The sequence below is a fragment of the Alnus glutinosa genome, chromosome 8 (genome assembly GCF_958979055.1).
Source record: "Alnus glutinosa chromosome 8, dhAlnGlut1.1, whole genome shotgun sequence".
NCBI classification, from domain to species: domain Eukaryota; kingdom Viridiplantae; phylum Streptophyta; class Magnoliopsida; order Fagales; family Betulaceae; genus Alnus; species Alnus glutinosa.
Window position 1 is genome coordinate 4,871,907 of NC_084893.1, and position 22,948 is coordinate 4,894,854.

Consider the following 22,948-nt stretch of genomic DNA (forward strand, 5'->3'; position numbering starts at 1 on the left):
GTCATATTCCTTGAACTTTTATTCCTTTGATTCTTTACTTAGGTGCTATGATCTTTTTCTTATCCTGCATAAATACTATTATCCTCATAGGTCAATGGATTCAGTCTTAACCTCAATCCAATTCAATTATGTCATTGATCAATCCTCAAATATATTAATTAGAGCATTTCTCAAACTTAAGATCTTCCGAAAGGTTCATCTTATCATATGGATTATCTTATCCTCTAGAAAACTCCAATAATTTCTCGATGTATTCTAACTTCACTAAAGTTATCCGATCATAGGAATATATTTGCTCTAAAAATCATCAATTTACTTGATCAACTTATTTCCTTATATGTCCTTAAATCACATGAATCAGCATCTGTAGATTAAATATCCATCCTCAAAAAGATACCAGATTCAAGATCATAGATATCTTTGCTTACGTCCTTCAGTAAATCAAGTAATCTCAAAACTTCAATATTTATTCTAAGCACATAAAATATCTATGTGATGCTTAATACATTTATTGTCTTAATATCCATAAATCTGCCAAGATATTAAGCATCCAAATTTCTATAATCAATATCTTTAAAAGCATTTCATAAATCATGACTATACCTCAAAATATGATAGTTATCAATACCTAACCATCCAAAACAAGTTGGTCTATATCCGATGCAATTTGCTATTCCTCAAGAAAGATTGTACAACTTAACACTTAAGTAAACAGGTCTTGAAAACCTATTATACTTTGATACTGATCATAACTTACTCCTTAGTATTGATTCCAACTTAGAGATTTCAACCTTAATAAGATCAATCCTAGGGTTCACAAAGTCAATCTGCTATGATGCAAAATCCTATCCGCTCCCTAGATCTTATAGAAGTTAGACTCTAAAAGATCCACTCCTACAGTCCATAGAGCAAAATGCTCTGATACCATGTTGTCACGCCCCCGTTTTGGGATATAAGGGAAAACGTGAGTTTAAGTGCTAAAAACAAACATTATAAATGAAAGCGTGCATTTACAACTAAAAATTTAAAGTTTCTACTCTCTTAAAACTTTCTATTTATAAATCTATACAAAATCATGAACTCCAAAAGGAACAAATCATACTATACAATATTAGGGTTTGGCTGGTTCATCACGAACTATCGCTCTCAGCGAGGTCTACGCCCTTACAAGAAAAAGACTTCGTCTTACGGTTGTCATCTGGAGAGGGGTGGAGGAAGAAGGGGTGAGTTCGACAACTCAGTAAGGAAAATACAACACCAGGGGAAATAAAACATGCTATAAACCTTTATGCCATAATCTTTAGTCATTTTCATAATGACAGATTTATTCTACTCATTGTTAAGAATTAATTTCACATATGATGAATTGCATAATGTAAATTGATTTATAACCTAAACCAATTGTATGTTGATTTTAATTTATTTTAGATGATTTAAGTGTTTTTAAAATATATTAAGATTTATGATGATGTTTAGAAATATGAATATGATATGTGATTTTCGACCGAGTATAAGTTGGAGATTCAAGTTATGAAAAATTATCTGACAAGTGACATGCTAGACTGTTTATGTTTTATAAGAAAACACATATTAAAGCATGATTCATAAAATGAAATGTATTGTTTTAGGACAGGTGGCATAGCATATGAACAATTAAATAGAATTTGTAGAATATGAATAATGATATAAGAATGACAGTTTATAAATGAGAATGACAATTTATTATGATCCAGTATATTCTTTTTATCAGTTTTCTCTTTAATCCTTTCTCTGTGGTTTAACCCCTTATAGACTCTACACCGCCAATTCCCGTGAGCGGCGCACGTTGGCTTTGTCCAAAGGACCTATAGACTCAACCTGCCGTCACAGAGAAGAGTCGCCGGGTTGGGGATCTTCCCTAGGTGAAGGCCAACCTCGGATGGTAGCACACACCGATTTACGGTATGCTTGCCATGCTACCCTATGGGTACCAATTCTAACTGTAGTAGTGCCTCAAGGTTAAACAATTACTGCACATGAACATTTTCTGTAATACTGTAGGCTCTGCTTTATCTGTAAACTTTATTTCAAAACTGTAAGAGCCGCTTTTATAACTGTAGTCATGTGCAGAATTTAACTTTAGATTCTCTTTTCTTTCAAAACTGTATTCATAAATAGAGTCATTTATTTTGGAATGCTCTATAGTCATAACTTTCAAATGCTCTCTTTTTCATCATTGCATATTTCACAACTTTGAAATGCTCTTAATTATGACTGTAATTATGCATAAATCATAACTTTAAAATATGCTCTTAATCATATCTGTGAGTATGCATAATTCATAATTTTAAAATGCTCTTAGTCTTAACTATAATTATGCATAAATCATAATTCTTAAAAATGCTCTTAACCAAAACTGTGATTTATGCTCAAAATTCTTAAACAATATCATATGAGTAATAAAGCTTGGCATTAAAAAAAATCGCATGAGCAACGCTTTGTAAAATTTCCCAACACTTTTTCAAAAGATTTATAATAAAATCTTGTTGGGGTTTTTCGGTGTTGTATCCCCTTACCTGGACTTTCCATTAGCGTCAGAATCGACCTTTTACCTAGATAAAACACAAGGATGAATTTAGAGGAGCGTTCTGATATTTCAAGTTTAAAACTTAACTAAGATATCTTATATATATATATATATATATATATATTCTACATACAAAATCTCTATTCTAAATCTACTACACTTATGAAGACCATATTTCTATCCAACTAATATTTCCCTAGATAGAAATTCATTTCAACGAAGAAACACACCATATAATCATCTAGAGAAAATATCAATAATCATCCCACAACAACTAAGCTCATAATCAAGCCTAAAGCCATGGTCAAAACTCAACTCTAGGAATCACAAGCAATCGGTTACACGGCTAAATCGGGAATCCAAATTCACAAAAATTCCCAAAACAGTACACAGTCAAACTCATAAAAAATTCTCCATATTTATAAATATGGCAGAACACCTCAATTCACCCAACTCTCAGAGTGATTTCAGCAACTAAAATCAACACATCACTACTGACACATAAAATCAATACTTAAAACTTAGCTCAACCTAACAGTGGATTATTTCCATTCAGGAGTACACGGCCAATCTTCAAAACCCATAATACCACACAATCGGTTAAGAGACAAGAAACCCAATTCAGACTATAGCCAAAACAGGAGGAATATACACTCACTGCCAACAACCGGAGTCACACCCAATCAGTTTAACAAGCCTCAACTAGAATCACCCCACTGCCAAAACTTTTACAGCCAAATCAGAAACACAGGCAACAACAAAAATATTCATCATCAATTCCTAAATATCATGCATATTGATCAAATAGCACAATACCCATATATACCTATTCAATCGGCCAGCACCCATGGAAAACCACAAAACAGAAAATACCAAACAATGATATCTCCCACCAATATTCAATCACCACATAATTAACAAGAAATTACTCTAATTTAAAGAATAACTCACATTAAGAATTTCACAGAAAATCCACGACAAAACAGTGAAATCGGCAACGGAAAGGATCGCCGGAAGTCCACCATCGAAGAATCGGGTTGCGGGTTGCACTCCCGGGTCTGGCGGGTTAAGGTCGGGTTCTGGTTCACGGGGCTTCGAGTCTTCATGGATCGGCCGGAAAAACACCTGAGCCCGCCGGAAATCGGCTTCTAGTTCGCCGGAAGTCCACCAGTACCGCCGGAAATCACACCGGACTCCACCACCGAAGGATCGGGTCTTCTTCGGTTTTGCTGGGTCGGTCGGGTTTTGCACTAACGGGTCACGAGTTCTGGGTTACGGGTCACGACCTTGATGGGTTCGGGGTTACGGGTTCGTCGGAAACTGGCACTGGGTCCGCCGGATTCCCGGCCAGAACCGCCGGAATTCACTCCCAGCTCAACCGACCAACGATCCACCGGAAATCGCGCCACTACTCGCCGGAAATCGGGTCTGGGTCCGTCGAAAATCGCGCTCCAGAGCACCCACCGGCGTCATCCGTTCTGCCTGCGTTGTCCGTCGACGGATCGAGACCCACGGCTTGGGTCACCGGTCGATGCTTCTCCCGACTCTCACTCTCGATCTCTCTCTCTCTAATCTCTCAGTCTCACTCTCTCGTCTCTGTTTCTCTCCTCTCGCGCTCCCTCTCTGTTCTCGGGTAGAAAGAAAAAAAAAAAAGAGAAGGAACGAAGAACAGAGAAGAAAGAAAGAAGAAAAGAAAGAAGAGAAGAAAAAGGAACAACTTGCACGGCAAGTTGTTGCTTCTTTTTTTTTTTTTTCAACTTATCGATTAAGTTACTTACTTAAAAAGTTTTATTTTATTAAAAAAATATATATAGATATTAGGCCAATTAATAAGTTTTAAAAAAAAATATCTGGGGTATTACAGCCTTCAAGGTGTTATAAGATTCTGTTAAGCCTTAGTGACTGAGCGGGTCAAGTTGGGCCAGCAATGTCAACTGGGCCCTGGTTCAGGTATAGGCCCATTTGTCTAGGGGATGATAATTTCCCTAACAGGACTTTAACCTTCGGTCTTCAAAGATTGATTAATGCATAGGGACTTTAACCTGCAGTCTTTTCCTTGGGACGTTAATCCTTGGTCTTTCTTATTTAATAGTTCATATCTTCTGACAGTAAAATATGCAATGATTGTTTAACAACATGTTCATTTTTCATACCAATAAGATAGGCATAGTTCCAAACAAGCATGTTAAATAATGTAAAATGCCACACATCTCGCATACAATTAATTAAATAAAACAAACTTCACTATATTAGTAAAGACCACAACCACACGTATCATCCCCAGTGAGTAAGTAATACTCACAGTTCTATTTTGCTTCAGAAAGTATCCACACACAAATATTCGCTGCAATATAAATTAATACAAACAATAGTGAATTAGTATAATTCACTAAAAATGCATTTTAATTCTATTTTCATTTCTAACCTTTAAACCTTAATATAATCTCTATTTTTGCTTAAACATTATATAACACCTCAGAAAAATAATTAATATTTAGAATATTTTAAGAATATTATTATTATTATTGGTACAATTAAAAGAGACTAAGTCCTATAAATATTTCATTTAATTAGGACAAATTAATAAGATATTATTAAGTATCAAAAAAAAAAAAAAAAGAAGAAAGAAGAAGGGCACGTGGGCCCTACCTAGTTGACAAATGGAATTCTTAACTCCAAGTAGGCTCTACATGTATTTCAACCCCCTTCCTTTTTCTTATACAAATGTTCCTCAGGCAAAATGGCCTTGTTTGCCGAGCACCAGAACAAAACACAATAATGCTAGTTACTATTTATGTACTTCTTTTTTTTTTTGTACTTTTTCATATATTTTGATACCAATCAACGTTAAAACATTCCACTTTTTTTTACTTTTTATATCACATCAATAATTTTTTATTACTATTCAAATAAAAAAATTCGCTACAATACAAAACTTTTTCACTTTTCTATACAAATTCTTTTTACTTTATATCACATCATCACTTTTTACTAATTTCAAAATTAACAATCCACTACTTTGTTCTGTATATGTCTTTGCCAAACAAGCCTAACATTTGAACGGGAAAGGAACGTGTGGTATACAAGTTTTTTTTTAGGTGAGCTTACAGTGACACGTTGTCCAGCAAAACTCTCTCTCGTGGCACCATCCCTGTTTTCCTCTTGAACACATGTATGTCATGCATGTGCCTATTGGGACACTTGTTTGTCCCCACCCTCTATTAAAAAAAAATGGCACCTCTCGTTCTCTTCCACCTCAAGCAAAATCAAACTAAACCTCTTTTCATACCTGCAGAAGCAAGCATCGGTAATTCCTTTGACCTTCACGTTTAATTTTTTTTATAGTTTATTTTACTCAGCATGTTGTCCTTCTATTTCTTTTTTTTTTTTTTTTCCCCTTTTTGTTGTAAGCACCCACACACACACACTCTTGTCTTTCTTTTTCTTTTTCCCTTCTATTTCTTTCTTCTTCTTTTTGTTCTATACTCTTCTCTTTTTTTGAGGGGAATGCTATACTGAAGCCCTTTGTCCGTCTTTCATCAGCCACTTTCCCACGTGGCAGTCCCATTTTGTTAAAAAAAATTTGAAACCAAAATCACGGGTCGGAGGAATAAAAACCATTTCCCCCCAAAAATTCTCCCCCCTTTCCGACGTCGCTCTCTCTGTCGAACCCAGCAGACTAGCCCACCGATTGGCGCCCAGATCGACTCCCAGCTCTCTCACAGACCGGCCGTCCCAGCTCTCTCTCTCGAACCCAGCAGACCGGCCCACCGATGACCCACCCGCCTAGCTCCGTCGGACCCAGCACAGAACGGCCGCCCAGGTCTAACGCCGACGTCGCTCTCTCTGTCGAACCCAGCAGAAATTGATGTTTGCTTTCCTATCAATTTCTTATTCTTCTCTGTCACTTGGGCAGATTATGTCTATGGGGAGTTGAACACAAAAATCCACTAATCTCCCCCCATTTCCAGCAGCCCATTTCCGGTAGAAGTCCCCCCCTTTTCTACCCATCTCCACCGCTGACCGAGCTCTCAACTTCTAGCGCCAACCGATCTCAGGTTGTCTCCAAGGTCTCCATTTTTTTTTTTTAAATGAAATTTACTTACTGCTACTCTGACCCTAATAGGCATATTATGTTGCTCATAAATTTAGACTTGCAATCTTGTTCCTTTGGCAAAGAGGTCTATGGGTTATTGTCTTCAAATTAAATGAGCATAGGGAATTACTGGACAAATATATCTTGCTGTGACAAATGTGCAAACATGTAGCTTTTGTGTTTTACTTGTTTGTTTGATTTTATCGAAATGGAAATCTTTGTAATGGAGATACACCAATAAAGAACGCTTCTATAGAAGATACACCTTATTATATACTTTCAATTGTTGATATTGCAGTAGAATTATCTATTAATTAAAAGTTGATTTCCAAGGACTTATATCATCATGCAGCTATGTAGTTGTGAGTTGTTGTAGATAGTTTAGCTGCAGTTGCTTGTTTTTCTACAGTTGGCTGTCTGTTTTGTTGAGTTTGTAGTTGTGTAACTCTGCTTTGATGGTTTAGTTGTTAATAACATGCTTATTCATCTAAAAAAAGAATGCTAATAGAAGCTGAATTTTAGCTTAAGATGTAACAATACTATGACAAATAACATTTACATGAGAGGAGAATGGGATATGTCAAACAGCTTCCCACAAAGCGAATGCTGACATTTCTCACCATTGTTTAGGGTATGGCTCTCAAGCACTTAAAAATTGTTGCACTAATATGCTGACATTCCTCTCTCTCTCTCTCTCTCACAGCTAGCCTTATTTGTAATATCATCTGTGTTTGTGGTACTTCAGAGCCAGTGCAGAGCAAGCGCTATCGATAATGAATGGAGCTGATCAGTTAGCAGGACAAAGTATTAGACTTTCATGGGGCCGTAGTCCTTCAAACAAACAGGTTTTTAGTTGCAACCACATTTTTGAATGACTTTTTAATGGTGTATGCTCTCTGCTATCTGGATAATTAATAGATTTCTTCTGTGGGAATGGTTCAGACTCAGCCAGACCAGACCCAGTGGAATGGGGCTGCTGGGGCATATTATGGGTACCCACAAGGCCACAAGGATATATGCATATACATATGCACCTCCTACCCAAGACCCTAACATGTACTATGGAGGCTATCCCGGATATGGAAATTACCAGCAGCCTGGTGCTTACCAACAGCCACAGCAGGTAACTAATGTTGTCAGCTTCAGCGTCTCTTTTCCTCTGTGTTCTTTTCTCCGTGGTGAAAAAAAAAAGGCAGACATCTGAAGGCTAAGTTTTGCTAGTGGGGATTTGGCAGCCTGGTTATCTTTGTGTGAAATCAGGTTGCTCACAAGTTGTCCTGGTTACCTTATTAGCTAGTTGGCTTCCAGTTGTTGTCATTGTGACCCTGGACATTGACGTACAAAATAGGACATCTAGGTGTCCAAGATGGCCTTGGACATTCCTTTGACATAATTTGTGGCTATATATCTCGCGAGAGTTGGCTTGAATGGTTTGATGTAATTCCACGAGGTCGACCGATCGAGTCTTCTCAATTACCTGATAATCCGGAATTTGCTCAATATAGATGGGTTCCAAAGGGGCCCTGCCTTGAGGGGTTCCTTGTCATAAATAAATAAATGTTGGTGCATATAATGCAGTTGCTGGTGTGTTTTGAAGCTAGGAAATTCTATAATATTCTTTCTTATCCTCTGATTCACATTTTTGTTTTTGCTACGTGCAGTGATCATTTAGCTTTTCCTTTATCTTCTTCTTCTTTTCCCCCTTTTTCCTAATAGTGATCATTAAGAAGATAGGTTAACGTTTGCTACTTGCAGTGATCATTTAGTTTATTCTAAGCTCATTGGCTGTAGAATGACGGTGTGGAGATCCGTATGAGTTTGTTTTAGCTTTCCTTTCGATTTCTTCTTCCCCTTCTCTTTTCTATGACATCGAGTATGTTTAAGGCACTACTATTCGATCTGGTGATGTTGGTGGGCCTTTTTAGTTGCCAGATACTTGGTTTTGTATGGACCTATTATTTGTCAAAATGGAGATGGCTCTTATTTTCTTTTCATCGTGTCATGGTGCTTTTGTGATTATATGATTTGTTTTATGAGCAACTAATTCGGATTCCCATAATTCTTTCCATTGCAACTTTGTTTTCACCAAATTGTGATTGGGAATGGGGATGGTAAAATATGGAAGCTGCAGGAACTCTTCCAGTTTTAAAATCATTATATGCTTTTCAATTCCTCTAATGTACTAGGGCAGGATATAATTAAGGCTGTTTAGTGGCTTGAATTTCTTAATGGAATATAGAATAACTGATAAAGAAGAAGAAAATTTACACGCCAATATTGTTGGATGCTTTTATCAAGTGAATGTTTTTGAAAGAATAAATGCTTGAAAGAATTTACACGCCAATGTTTATGTCTTCGATTTTTGGAAAAATAAATGTTGTAGATAAAAAAATTCGTCAGAACTAAAAGATGTAAATTCTAGTGGTTGCTCCAAGAATGTGTCTTGTGAGGTATCATCACAAGACACATTCTTCGAGCAACCAATATTGGTTGCCCAAGTTTCAGCATCATCGATCATTCTTAATTAGTACATAAATATTAGGCAATCTAGCTACAGTAATTTTCTGTCCTCCTGATAGCAATTGGGTCTCTGACTGCAAACATTTAAAAATTGGTTAACAAAACATGTAAAAAATAAAGATTATACATTACATCCAACTAACCTATCATACACAATTGTTTAAACAACTCAAAAATAGATAACGGACTAAATATAACATTACATTAAATACCATTCATTACTAGCAAGTAAACTATCATATTACATCCAACTAAAAGTTGGATGAAATAAACTGTCATATTACATCCAATCACAAAATAACGTTCCTCTACAAAGTGACCGCATTACAATCCAACATACTACAATAGAATACATCCCAACTTGATACATAACTCTCATTTTCTTTTAGTTTAACATCAAATAAGTACCTCGAGATCCACTATAGCCACTAAGGTAAAAAAACAAAAAGCAAAATGACTACTACTATCATACCCCGAAACATCTTTCCATTAGTTTGACATTGCTCCGGCTCCCGTCGAAGTTTAACATATTCATTTTTATATTTTTTTTTCAATCAGCTTCTCAAATTTAACATATTGATCATTATATTTTTTTTCAATCAGCTTCTCAAGTTTAAGATATTGATAATTTACTTTTGTTTCAATTAGCTTCTCAAGTCTATCATTATCTGCATTTCTTCTATCGTCGAGGACTTTCAGGCGTTCCATTATCTTCATCTCGTACGTAGTCATTTCATTATTAGCCCATGCCAAAAAATCACAATCACCCTTTCTCTGAATGACAAAGCAAGATTAAAAAATGTTATCACCACCTACTAGCAAACAAAGTATAACACAATATTAATTTCAAAAAGTACCTTATAATTTTCACAGCCATACCACTTTCTGGTGGTATTTGTATTAGTCCAAGAATACCTTACACGTGCAGGCACTCCACAATAACATAACGGACACACACTTGACGCACCACTATTTATCGACATTTTGTCATGCCTATGTAAAAGACCAACCAACCAACCGTAGAAAATATCATTCAACCAACCAACCAATCTAAGCATCCGAGCATGTCAAACAAGCACCAGTCAAAAGAATATCAAAATAAAAAATAAACAAACCCCCAAATGAATATCAAAATATCACTAAATATCATAATAAAGAAGAAAAGTAAATAGTAGTATCTTTAAAATGTACCCTGTAAGCATTATAACAATCTATTGCCAAATGTACAAGCAATGATACATGAAGTGCATGGCTCACAAAGACACATAAATTTGATAACGACGCAGCTGTTTGCTAATTCACAACATTAGAGGGCTAATTTCTACAAATATAATCCAAAAATAAGAATATGATATTACAAATATAATAAACCTTAATTTGATCATTCAACAACAATAAACCTTAATGTTGTGCCTGGTTACCAATAAAAGGTTTTTTCAAAAAATAATAATAAAATTTAAAACTTACACTACAACATAAACAATCCTCAGGTTTCCAGAGAAAATAACAAAATTATTTCTTCTTTTGTTTTATTCCAACACTTGTATATGTGCTAAGACCCTCTCATCTTCATTTTCAACTAACCCATTAACAAAACTATATTTCTTGAATAACATAGGAGTTGTTAGAGGTGACCATAAACACATACATTCCATAACCATGGATTATTATACACAGATAAAAATGCTCAGCGTCCTGAACTTTCCAAAGCAACAAATAAAACAGCTCCAATCTCTCTCTCATTACAAAGCAACAAAAGCCCATTATAAACTAACAAAACCCCCAACCTCAAAACCAAAAATAGTTGTTATATATATGGGTTTTTTTTAGTTGAGTCACTAAATATATATAGTCATTCGCCAAAACAAATAAATAACATGTCATTCGTTTCAGACATTTTATCGAATACCCTGCGAGCATCAAAAGAAACACCATTTTTGTAGGTCATTACAAGAGGAAATCAATTAAAAGAATGGAGAAAACCTTACCTCTTTTGGTGGCCTGGACATTCGATGGTCAAGGGAGGAAAGGGAGGAGCACGGTGGATTTTTGTGTTCAACTCCCCCAAGACATAATCTGCCCAAGTGACAGAAGAATAAGAAATTGATAGGAAAGCAAGCAGCAACAAGAAAAAGATAAATGCAATTGAATTTGGAAAAACTTAAAAAAAACCCCTTACAAATCCTGCATGTTCTAGTGTTCACGTGAGTGTTAATAGTATACTAAAAGTGGTGTGAAATCTCAACTTCCAAAAAATCATCTGATTAGTTATTTTTACTTGTATTTTCCTGAGAGTATCAATAAAATAATGGAGGATGGTTCTGGTTCTGGTATGTGAGGGCCAACATGAAACTTACAGTACTATAGAGAGTATTCGAGAGAGAGAGAGCTTGGTTTCTAATAATTGCCTCCAAGTCATTGAAGGTTCATTCCCTCAACTCGAAGTCTTAAAATTAGAAAATTTGAGAATTAAAGAATGGAAACAGGAGAGAGGAGCATTCTCATGCCTCAAGCATTTGGTTATCAAAGGATGCACTGAGTTGACCGTCCTCCCTTCAGAACCCTGGAGTTTGTGTGCTTTGCGCGATGTGGAGGTGTTACGGAGCAACATAGGATCAGTAATTACGCTTCAGGAATTGCAGAGAAATCTTGGGTTCAATCTATTGATTGATCCTCTTCCGGGTGATAACTTTTATCAATGAACCGCGTATCGATCTCGATCCGATGACTTCATCAAAGAGATAGCATGCTGGTAAATACTTTCTCTACTTTTTTTCTTTTGATTTTGATAGAGTTAAGTCACACTTTACGTTTGTAGTGCCCAAATATAAAGTTTTTTTTTTTTTTTTTTCATTTTCATTTTCCTTTTACATACAAATAAAATAGTCACAATTATGCTGATAAAGCTACCAATTAATTGTTCTTGCTTTGTCTATTAATTCTACATTAATTGTTAATTATATGATGACAGAAATTCTATGGAAATGAAAATGGCGTTCCTTTCTACTGATGTTGACTGTTGCAAGGCTTTCGTCGTTCAATAATTGATGTTATCAGGTTCAAGCATCAAATAGTGTTACCAGCCCGCAATTGGCTCTCCACGTTCAATTACTGTTTTCCAATCCTGGTTTGCTTCCTCAATGGCTGGTGCTTAACTCTCATTTTGTATTCCCCTCCCACTTTTTGTGGTTTGGCGTACTTTGTTGTTGGTGATTATTGAAGCAGGCCAGGACTATCATGTAAGGATTAATCCTCTCTGGGTACGTAATTGAAAGGGTTCCTTATAAAAACATTGAAATGCTCATTTTAATGAAATTTGAATAAACTACGACACTGTTTCTGCTTCCATTTAATGTTCAAGCTAGTATCGAAGAATAGTGTTGCACGGCAGTACAAACACTTAGATTCCATTACCACCAAAGTCTACTTTTCCTCTAGTGTGAAATCCTATTAATTTGTTGTTTCCTCTCTATCAGCATAATCAATATAATGAAACGAAAGAGATAGTTCAATTGGATGGAAATAACGCCCCATAAAGCGAAAGTCGATAATTCTAATCTTTCATTTGCTTTCACTTATGTATACATGTCAAAAAAAAAAAAAAACAATATATGTAACACTTGGCAAAATTAGATGCTAGAAGAAAAATAAAAATTTGAAATATTGTGTATTCATTGGTGACATTGTCATTAATTCTGCTAGTCGCAACATTTACAATTGAAAGGGGCCTTCTCTCTAGAGAGAGAACGTATGCCTTCTCTCTAAGCATTTTGCCCTCTTTCCTGCACCCACAGCCATGGGAGGGAAGGCTCCCTCCCCTTTTACTTCCGTTTTTCTTTCCCTTCCATCCCTTTTTCCCTTGCTCACCCCTCTCATTAGGCCCCTACCCAATTAGGGTTTTCCCTAGCCCTATCCGCCACTTTGGAGGCTTTTTATCTTCTTTCTTGTTGTCTTTTTGTGCTCCCCGTCTTTGCAACGCAGCCCCCATAGGTCTTCCACTGGTTTTTTTAATTGGTTTTTGGATTTGAGTTTTCGAACTTAGATCTACAAGCCAGCTCAAACTTAGGCGAGTCACGCGCCTCTTTGTTTTGCTGCCTATTGCTTTCTGCCTCCACTGACACCAACCGCTCACCATTCGGACCTCCCCGCCATGGAGAGTGTCTTGCACGCGCCAATGGGTGTTTTGCACTCGCCAGTGCATGACGGCTCCTCCTCACCCAGCTTCCCCTTGTCGCTACTGATGGCGGATCTAGGCTGTCTGCGACATCCTCAACCGGAGAGAGGTTGCTCGGTGCTGGTGCGTGGTCTACACACACCGGCATCGGCGACTCCTGATTGGCCAGCGCTGTGTTGTGCTTGTTTTTCCATTTTATGTATTTATAAGCTTTTTGGTTAATCATCTGTGTTGGGGAAATATCCTTGACTAGTATGGGAAAAAGGGCTTATTGTTCCAACTCAGCCACGTCATCTTGTTGACTCATCGATTGGGCCCGTTGAACAGTAGACAGGAATTTGGATCCCCCGGATATGACACAGATTCATGTATACATGGGTCTGGAAGACAACAAGAGTCCCTGGAAGCTCCAGAGGACATCGGAACCTTCAAGGGCCGGGGGGTCTTTAAGTTAGCAATCCAAGGGAACCCCAAAGCCTCTTGGGAGCGAGGGCATATTGGAGAGATTTTTATGAAAGCGGCTGGGTTAATAAAGGAGCTTTAATTACAGAAGATTCCTCTCATTTATTAGTATCTAAGCATTTAATGAGCTGCGTACTTGGACTAGTCAAATGCGACTGTTTGATCTGACAAGTTGTCACCGTCAAATACAAATGTTCCTTGTGGACCATACCAAGGACGTGCATCAATGTTCAATCACCGTCCATGGAGCAATTCACACGTGCGAGTCATTAATGAAGGGAATCTTTGAGGCTAAATAGTAAGTTCAGAAAAGATACATGGAATATATAAGGTATAATTTTCCTGCAGATGAGGTAATTAATTCACTCTGAATCACATTTACTATCCTTCTAAAAGACCTTCACTGACTTAGCCGTCGGAGGAGGCGTCGCCGGCCAACCCCGGCAAGCCTTTATTGTTTTGCAGATTACTACCTCCCCGCAGTTGAGGATCCACTTAGAGTTTGACACGTCATCGTTCAGAAACTGTCACTAACATCTGTGTTCTTCATGTTTATCTCTGTAATATTTGTATTAGAGTCCTATGGACTTTTAATACATCTACAACCACCTTAACTGGCGGCCTAGTTTTTGGGCATCCGTGCCAAAAATCAATAGGCCCGTGTCATAACGCATGGTCTCCGCGTACTTACTTTCTTAGATTTTCTTTGTTTGGTTGCCCAGCCCTAGACTATTGTAATTTGCTTTTATGCTGTTTGTAATTTTTTTTCATGTATCAATAAAAAAAAAAAAATTTAAAAAAAAAGAAAAAGAAAAAGAGTCTTCTTCAGTAATAAATATTGTTAAAAATCGTTTACTCAACTGAATGAAGAATCAGTAATCAGTTATAATTGTCTGGTTACATGCATTGTGATTGATATATTCAACACTATCTGTAATAAAGAAATCATGTAGCAATTATATATGCAATTTCAAAATATGAAGTTTCGTCAAGGACAATTTAATAAATTAATGCTAAGCGTGACACAATAAATTGTAGGTTACATTATATGTTTTAAACAATAATTATTTATTTTTTTACATGTTTCAAAATATGAAGACTCGTCAATGACAACTGAATAAATTGATGTTAGGCGTGAAAAAATAAATTGTTAGTTACATTTATATGTTTTAAACAATAGTTTTTTGTTAATTGTTTATTTATCTCGTTAGTTATACTCTTAAGTATTTTTAATTAATTTTTGTACAAGTTTATTTTTTAATCACCCCTCTAAACTAAAGTCCAAGCTCCACAAGTACCTTCTCTGTAATTTGTTTACAAATGGCCCCGTTTAATAACCCCATCCCCTCCCCCTTCTCCTTATTTTTACTTTTCCCAAAAAAATCAACTCAAAATATTCTTAACATTTTTCACTTTTTATATCACATCAACAATTTTTTATTATTATTTAAATAAAAAAATTCACTACAATCCAAAAATTTTCTACTTTTTCATATAAATTCTTTCTACGTTATATCACATCAATCACTTTTTACTCACACTCAAAAATATAATTCTCCCATAAAGAAAAGGGAGAGGAGGGAGATTACTAAACAGGGCCAATTACCTAAACTTACTCCATCCTCCACTATATTTTCTTAATCAAGTTTGGTGTATAATTGAGGTGAAAAATTATAATCGGGGTGAGCTAGCGGGCCCACTATTACAGCATTTACAAATCCTAAATCAAGGATTGATATGGAAAAGTTTGTTGAAATAATTTAATGTGTTTGGGAGCAGAAACGGAATCCTATTCTAGTCGGGTTTTGGAAAAAACCCACCCACCCGGTTTCAACCCAAATCCTAGCCCGTTTCACGCCAAGAATTCACTCTCAATTCAACTATTCAAGGACAAAAACGGCTGATAACTAACCGGGACCCACGCGTGAGAAAAAGGTTCTCCAGAAGAACCAAAAACACGTGGGTCCCACACTTTAAATAATTAAATAATCAATATTTAAATCAAACAATAATTTTTTAATAATAATTCATTATTATTTAAATCATTATACCACACTACTTTTCACAATACCAATCATTATACACAACTTTTCAAACCTCTAATCATTTTCAATCATTTATTCTCATTAAAAAATAATAATTTTCAATTTAAAAAATCTAACACCCAAACACAAATTTAAAAAAAATCTAAATTCTATTCATTATTCAAACACATTTCTTTGCCTAAAAATCTGCAAACAGAATAAGAATTCAATTTTAATTTTAAAAATTTAACACCCAAACGACCAGGTCGTTGGGACTCTGGACTGGATTAAGTGATCCTTATCATGGCTTTTTTTCTTTTTCTTTTTTTCTTCGTGTTTTGCAACCAAAATCTAATATTGGTCTCAAAAAAATATTAAAAAAAAAAGAAAAAAAAAAAAGAATATATAGCATTACTTTATCTACACACGTGCTGGTCCTGCTCAATGAAATTAGCAGGTGACATGATTATTGATGGCCAGTGGGTGGCTTTGATGTCTTCAAAGAGTGATGCTCCAACCACGGAGTTCCACGTGTTCTACACGGCAGGCTGGGGTTGGACCCGCAACACTGACTTCGATTCGTCAGTGACATGATTATTGGTGGCCAGGGGAGACGTAGGCCTTGATCGATAAGCATGGTTACAGGGGTAGGATAGTGCTCGGCACTATTTACTGTATTTTTTTTTTCACTTTTTTATCTTTTCAACAACGATTCACATCAAAATATTTCTACTTTTTTTTATTTTTTATATCATATCAATAATTTTTTTATTAATATTCAAATAAAAAAATTCACTACAATACAAATTTTTTTTACCTTTTTATATAAATTCTTTTTATTTTATATCACATCATTACTTTTTACTAATTTTAAAACTAACAACTCACTACTCTGATATGTTATATTCTTTGCCAAACAACTCCTTAGATTCGTCCTTTTCCTCGTTCACCCAACTCAATATAAAAAAAAAAGGCCAAAAAAAAGTCTTTCTTAATAAATAAAGAAAGAAAGAGGAGAGTGATGCTCCAACAACTCGATCCACTTGAGTTGTTCTACAGGGCAGGCTGGGCTTGGACCAGCGAACGCCCAAGTCTTAAAGAGATTTAAGGGAGGGGAGATCAGCAAAAATGGCAGACATTGTTGTTCCTTTCCTCCTACAGTACTTGTTCGAGGTAATAAAGACCGTGGACCAGCATAAGTACTTGCCTCGGATACCGGCACAAGAAGCAGATTTCTCCGGCGGAATGGAGGACGAAGTCAACTTGATCCTGAGGGAGCTCAGTCTAAAAAATATCTCGGGTGCGAATGAACTCAAATTAATCCAAAGGGAGCTCGGACCGATAAATATCTTCCTGAAGAACTCCGAAGAGAAACGGAACGAGCATGAAATAGTGAAGGAGTTAGTTAGCCAAATCAGGGACGTTGCTTACGAGGCTGAAGATGTTATCGATACCCATTCATCCTCGACATCGCGCACGTGTGCAGCGAGAAGACCCGGATTAACCGCGCATTTACGCTTCTCCATAATGTTGCACAGAAGTTAAATGACCTCAACAAAGAAATCAGAAAAATCTACGACGATGTAGAGAAGTACGGCATTGAAATTGATCAAGCTCTTGTACATACAACGACGGAGGCACTGCGCAACCGTAGAAGAGAAGTCGAAGAAGATGACATGGTGGGCTAAAGTTGTATTTTTAGCATTATCCTTATGGAGCACCTCAGAGTCTGCATTGATGCTTCGGAAATTACAGATGAATTAATGTTGGATTCAAGCTACTGATCTATCCTCCTAACAACAATTCAAACGTCAGATTTGCCAATTAAAGAGATGGTATGTTGTTTTCTCATACACACTACACTAATTAAAGTTAGAAGAAATTTTATTAAAAGTAAATTTACTCTTCTAATTTTACTGTTGCAATTTAAAACAATATACTCTGGATATTATTTAATAATTAAAGTACAAAATTTGAATAAATAATTTATTAAAATTAATATAGTGCAAATAAATATTTTTAAAGTCCAAAAATATATATATATAAATTAGAAAAGGAAATAAGAATAATAAAAAGAAAAAAAAATTCAGAAAAAGAAAACCAAAGAAAAGTCAAAAAGAAAAATAAATAATAATAATAATAATAATAATAATAAGAAAAAAAAAAAAAAAGAAAGGACACCAAGACAGGAACAAATAGTCATTTAGATAAAATAATAATAATAATAAAAGAAGACACAGAACCACCCAGTGCCTTTATGCACAAAAGACTCCCTAGTGCCTTTGTCTTTCTGAGAGAAACAGAAAAAAAGAAAAGAGAGAGTCTTTTGTTAGAAAAACCGTGATCTACAAAGATTTAATGGTCCGATCTTTGATCCGTCTTCGGAAACGTATCTTTGCACTCGAATATCATTTTGAGGTAAAATACTAAACTCATGTTCTTGAGATTTTGGGTTAAAATCTTGAAATTTAAGTTTAATATTGTGTTTTCTTGAAGTAATTGACTTGTTAGAACTTGCTTAAGGTTATTCAAACCAGGAGTTTTGGTTTGGTGAGTTTCCCTAAACTCTAACTCTTGGGTATTTAATTTTAGTGATGTTTTTATGTTATTAGCCCTTAGTAAATGCTATTGAGTTAATAATTATTGTGATTGGGGTAGTGTTTTGATGATTTGGGTTTAAGTTTGGAAACCCTAATTTTATGGGTTAAATTAATTTGAAGGTTTTTAAAGTAATTAAAACCTAAATTGTTAATTTGTGGATTAATTGCGGTTGTTGTGATGATTAATCCCAAATCAGCTTTGAGTTTTGTAAAAGATTAGTGAACATAATTTTTAGGGTTAATGTTATTTTAAATACGGTAGTGTTTTATGTGACTAGGTTAATTAAAATAATTTTAGGGCTAATATTATTGAGAAAATGTTAGTGAAAAATAATTTATAGATTAGTGAAATATAATTTGGGGCTAATATTTAAGGTTATAGGTAATTAATTAAATGGTGATTTTAACCAATTGTATGTTGATTGTAATTGTTTTGGTTGTTTTGAGTACTTTTGAATATCTTGAAATTATGATAGATGTTTGAAAATATGAATATAATATGTGGAGTTTGAATGAATTGTGTGACTGTACGTGGTGGTTGACAATTTTGTAGACTATGGTTGCATTGTAAATTATTGAGATTTTTAGTGTGAGTTATAAAATTAGGACATGATGCATTGCGTACTTGCTGCGACGCGTACTCGTGTCGCTGTGAAGATCCATTTTTATATTGAAAAAAAAAAAAATTTGGTCGTCACACTTCTCATTATGAACCATGTTGGAGGAAGTTTCTCCAAAAAAAAAAATTAGGACGAAAACGGTTATATCCTAATTATTGTTTTTACTGTTTATTTTTGTAGGATACAACGACAGGGTCCACGGACGAGTTCCGCCACATCATGATCCCGGACACGGCCCCGCTCATTGACCAGGGCCTCTACAAGCGGATCAGCCAAATGACGCAGTCGGATTTGACAATCAGCCATGGGAACAGTAGCTCCACGCTGCCCAGTGCGATCATAGGAGGGTACTTTTTTGTCGATTTGATGGTTGCGAGAGAGCCTAATGAATTGAAAGAAATTGCGGACCGGATGCGTCGCTCTGGCTACGAAAATGAGTTTGTTCAGACCTATTGTAGCGTCCGCCGCGATGCACTAGATAAGTATCTTCAAAAGCTAGGGATTGACAAACCTAGTATTGAAGAGGCTCAGAAGAATATTGAGTGGGATTCCTTGGAAGGGAAGATGAGGAAATGGGTTCAGGCCGTTAAGATTGTTATGGATATTGTCAGCCGTGAGAAAAGCCTGTACGATAATATTTTCCATGATGCCGACGGCATCAAGGAGATTTGCTTCAACGAGATTGTGAAAGGCTTCGTGATGCAGCTGTTGAGCTTCGGCGAGGCGGTTGCGATTGGGAGAAGGCCGCCTGAGAAGCTGTTCGGGATATTAGGCATGTATGATGCGATGGCACACGAATTGCCTTACTTTGAAGCAATGGTTACTGATGAATTCGTGATCAATAAGGCGAAAGGAGTGCTTTGCGGACTGGGCGAGGCGGCCAGCGGGACATTTGTGGAGTTTAAGAATGCGGTGCATGGTGAGAGATGGGAGACCCCGATGCAAAGCGGTGACATTCACCCAAAGACCCCGTATGTGATAGGTTATTTGAAATTGCTTGTTGAGAACGGAGATACTCTGAAGTTGCTGTTGGAAAGTGGTGAAGATGATGGGTTTTTTGTTGCTCTGCAAAATGATAGTGATAGTGATAATGATATTTATAACGATAACTCCGAGCTGTCTCCCGTGGCCCGTAGGTTATTATTGTTGGTGATGTCCTCGGTACAGGCCACTCTTAAGGCTAAATCGAAGCTGTGTGAGGATAGTGCCCTGAAATATATATTTCTGATGAATAATTTTCAGTATGTAGTACAGGAAGTGAAAGATTCGGTTCTTGGGAAGGTTTTAGGTGATAATGATTGGGTTCGTAAACGTAGTGGCCAGATAGACCAGTATGCGATGAGTTATCTTTGCGCTTCTTGGAGCAAGGCATTGTCTTGTTTGAAGGATGAAGGGATTGGTGGGAGCACGAGTGATACCAAAAAGGTGGTGGCCGCTTTGAAGGAAAGATTTAAGTATTTCAATACATGCTTTGAGGAAATCTACGGGGTTCAAACTGCTTGGAAGGTTCCCGATGCCCAACTTCGTGAAAAGCTGAGGATATCTATATCGGAAAAGTTGATCCTGGGATACAGCTCGTTTCTGGGGAGGTATGGGAATCAAGTAGAGAGGAAATACATAAAGTACACGGCAGAAGATTTACAGAGCTATTTGTGGGATTTGTTTGAAGGATCACCCCGAGTTCTAAACCACATGAAGAAAAAAAGTAAGAGAAATGTTAGAGCATCTTCTGGTGTTCTCCTAGTGTTCTCCTGGCATGGCATAGATGTAATTAAAAAATTACATCTATGTCCTTTTGGATGGCATAGATGCAATTTTTGAATAAAAAAAATTACATTTATGCCATCCCAGGAGAACACTAGGAGAACACCAGAAGATGCTCTAGCATTCCTCAAAAAGTAAATAGGATATATATATATAGAGAGAGGACTCTTGTATCAGGTATGGTATGCCCCCTCCTTTCTTGGAAAGGAGTACTTCTCCAGTTAAGTGTAGCTTGATTGTGTGATTTTTATTTTTGTTGTTTGTTGATGTAATCCTAATCTGTAAGGATTACATTTATATCTAAGTAAAAGATATATCTATGTTGAAGATATATCTAATGTGAGTTGTAGTTGAATAAAAGTCTTATCTCTTCTAGGGAGAGAAGACGAGTAATAGTAGTTGTTTTCATTTAAAGTTCTATTTGAATAACAATATGTTATCTAACTCAATATATGGGATAACTCTATCTAGAATAGAGTTACGTTCCTATGGGGAGTTTTCTAGCTTTATTGTGTATTTAAAGGAAAGATTATGGAATATATGTTAAGTTGAATTATTTGTTTGATAAATACAATTTATTGTGTTTTGGGAGTTTCTGGCTCACTCGAAACAGCCAACCTATTCATTCCTGTGTTTTGTATTAATTGGTTCACATCATTGCTAATGTGATAACCCGCATGGGATTTTAGGAATGTTAATCCTCTCCCTCCCCACAGGCTATATACTGTAATAACTGATGTACATTATGCAAGTGTTGTAGATTTTAGTTTTTGTATATACGTGTGGATTTTGCCATGGTTCATGTATTTTATTGCCATTAATCGCCATTTGCCATGAAACATCCTTGTGGCCCACTTAATTTGGTACCCTAGCTATGAGCTACTTGATTGCATACTTGCTGCTTTAGCATGTTTGTATTTTTATGTTAGTTTTGTTAGTGCAATTCTCTTGCTAAGCGTATGTTTGTGCTTTTTAAGAACCAAGCTCGATCGTCATTGTGTAGGAATACGGGATTTACACAAAAACTAGTACAACATATCAATTAAGTTTTCTTTTTCCTACAGTCTAATTTGATGGGATATCTTGTGTATGATTGGAGCCAGCCAGACGACAGAGTAGCCTCTCCCTCGGATGGCTTCGTCCCACGGTCCATATATAGCAGCCTCAAAAGACTTTTTCTGTCTACAAGAAGCTAGCGTATACTCCTTTACTTTTTATGCTCATTTCACACTGGTCGATGTTTTGTGTTTTAAGCCACATAAAAGGTTAAAACAAGTCACATCAGTTAGTATGAAATTGGTATGGTAAATGAGTGAAAAGAGTGGCATTATTAAAAATTAAAAATTAAAACAACGTAAAACACTCAATTATTTTTACTTTTACGTCACATCTAAACATTTTTTTCAAACAAAAAAACGCAGTAAGAAACATACCAGTTTGTGGACGTTCTTGAAAGAACATTCATAGGTTCTGTTTTTCGATCACAAGATATCACGTTTTCTTTCCTAAAAAGTTAAATTAAGTTTATAAGTGAATTGAATCATTTGATTAATATCCCAATGATAATAAAGTAAGAAAAAGAAAAAGGCAATAATCAAATCATATCAAAAGATGAATATACCACTCTTTTACCAGCTGAAATGGGTGCAAATGCTCTTATGCCTTTATTTACTAAAACAATAGATCATATGAAATCATAACACACGTTAGGTTATGAATTTATGTGCTATTGACGAACTATAACTTGTTCTGAATCATATGCTAGGTTCACAAATGAATTAAGTGGTTTAGCCCCTTATGGTCATTGGTGGGGTAATTTTGTAGAAAACATTTTGTCAAATATGAACCGTACCCAAAAAAAAAAAAAACACTTTTAAAAGTAATTTTCGCCTTTATAAATAACAACATTTCCAAAACACATTAACGATCATACCCAATTAATATTTCCTACTCTCACAATTAATATACACAAACAACAAACATTGCAACAACAAAAAATAAAAATAAAAATAAAAATAAAATAGCGTGAAAAGTTCAACCAATTTTAGGTGGTCCATGATCAACAATGGGGAAATAAAAATAAAATAAAATAAAATAAAATAAAATAAAAAAAAATAAAAAA

General features: G+C 35.8%; 2 protein-coding genes and 2 long non-coding RNA genes across 5 annotated transcripts in view; 2 read left to right on the forward strand and 2 right to left on the reverse strand.

Annotated features, from left to right (window-relative positions):
* The window catches only part of LOC133875412 (putative disease resistance RPP13-like protein 3), a 44,270-nt gene extending 31,917 nt beyond the window's left edge, over window positions 1-12,353 (forward strand). The window contains exons 2-3 of one of the 2 annotated variants that reach the window (XM_062313544.1): window positions 11,607-11,934; window positions 12,154-12,353. In XM_062313544.1, the coding sequence (XP_062169528.1) occupies window positions 11,607-11,884 (278 nt within the window). In that variant the 3' untranslated portion in view covers window positions 11,885-11,934; window positions 12,154-12,353. The remainder of the gene's footprint in view (window positions 1-11,606; window positions 11,935-12,153) is intronic. The other variant, XM_062313542.1, reaches the window with a different exon arrangement.
* Window positions 976-2,599, reverse strand: LOC133876418 (uncharacterized). The gene is made up of 2 exons (XR_009901534.1): window positions 2,556-2,599; window positions 976-1,198 (listed from the first exon to the last, which is right to left on the reverse strand). It is a non-coding gene; the product is annotated as an uncharacterized LOC133876418 (long non-coding RNA).
* Window positions 9,382-11,260, reverse strand: LOC133875414 (uncharacterized). The gene is made up of 3 exons (XR_009901452.1): window positions 11,171-11,260; window positions 10,040-10,175; window positions 9,382-9,956 (listed from the first exon to the last, which is right to left on the reverse strand). It is a non-coding gene; the product is annotated as an uncharacterized LOC133875414 (long non-coding RNA).
* Window positions 12,354-18,106: 5,753 nt separating the features above from the next.
* LOC133875413 (exocyst complex component EXO70B1-like) lies at window positions 18,107-21,395 on the forward strand. The gene is made up of 2 exons (XM_062313545.1): window positions 18,107-18,260; window positions 19,243-21,395. Exons 1-2 carry the CDS (start codon window positions 18,201-18,203, stop codon window positions 20,881-20,883), a joined length of 1,701 nt encoding a protein of 566 aa, XP_062169529.1. The 5' UTR covers window positions 18,107-18,200; the 3' UTR covers window positions 20,884-21,395.
* The last annotated feature ends 1,553 nt before the right edge of the window (window positions 21,396-22,948 follow it).

Excerpts from the sequence above, each read along its gene's own strand:
- LOC133875413 (XM_062313545.1), top strand. The coding sequence starts at position 18,201 with ATGGTCCGATCTTTGATCCGTCTTCGGAAACGTATCTTTGCACTCGAA. Across the intron at positions 18,261-19,242 it reads CACTCGAATATCATTTTGAG|GATACAACGACAGGGTCCAC; the intron begins GTAAAATACTAA and ends TTATTTTTGTAG.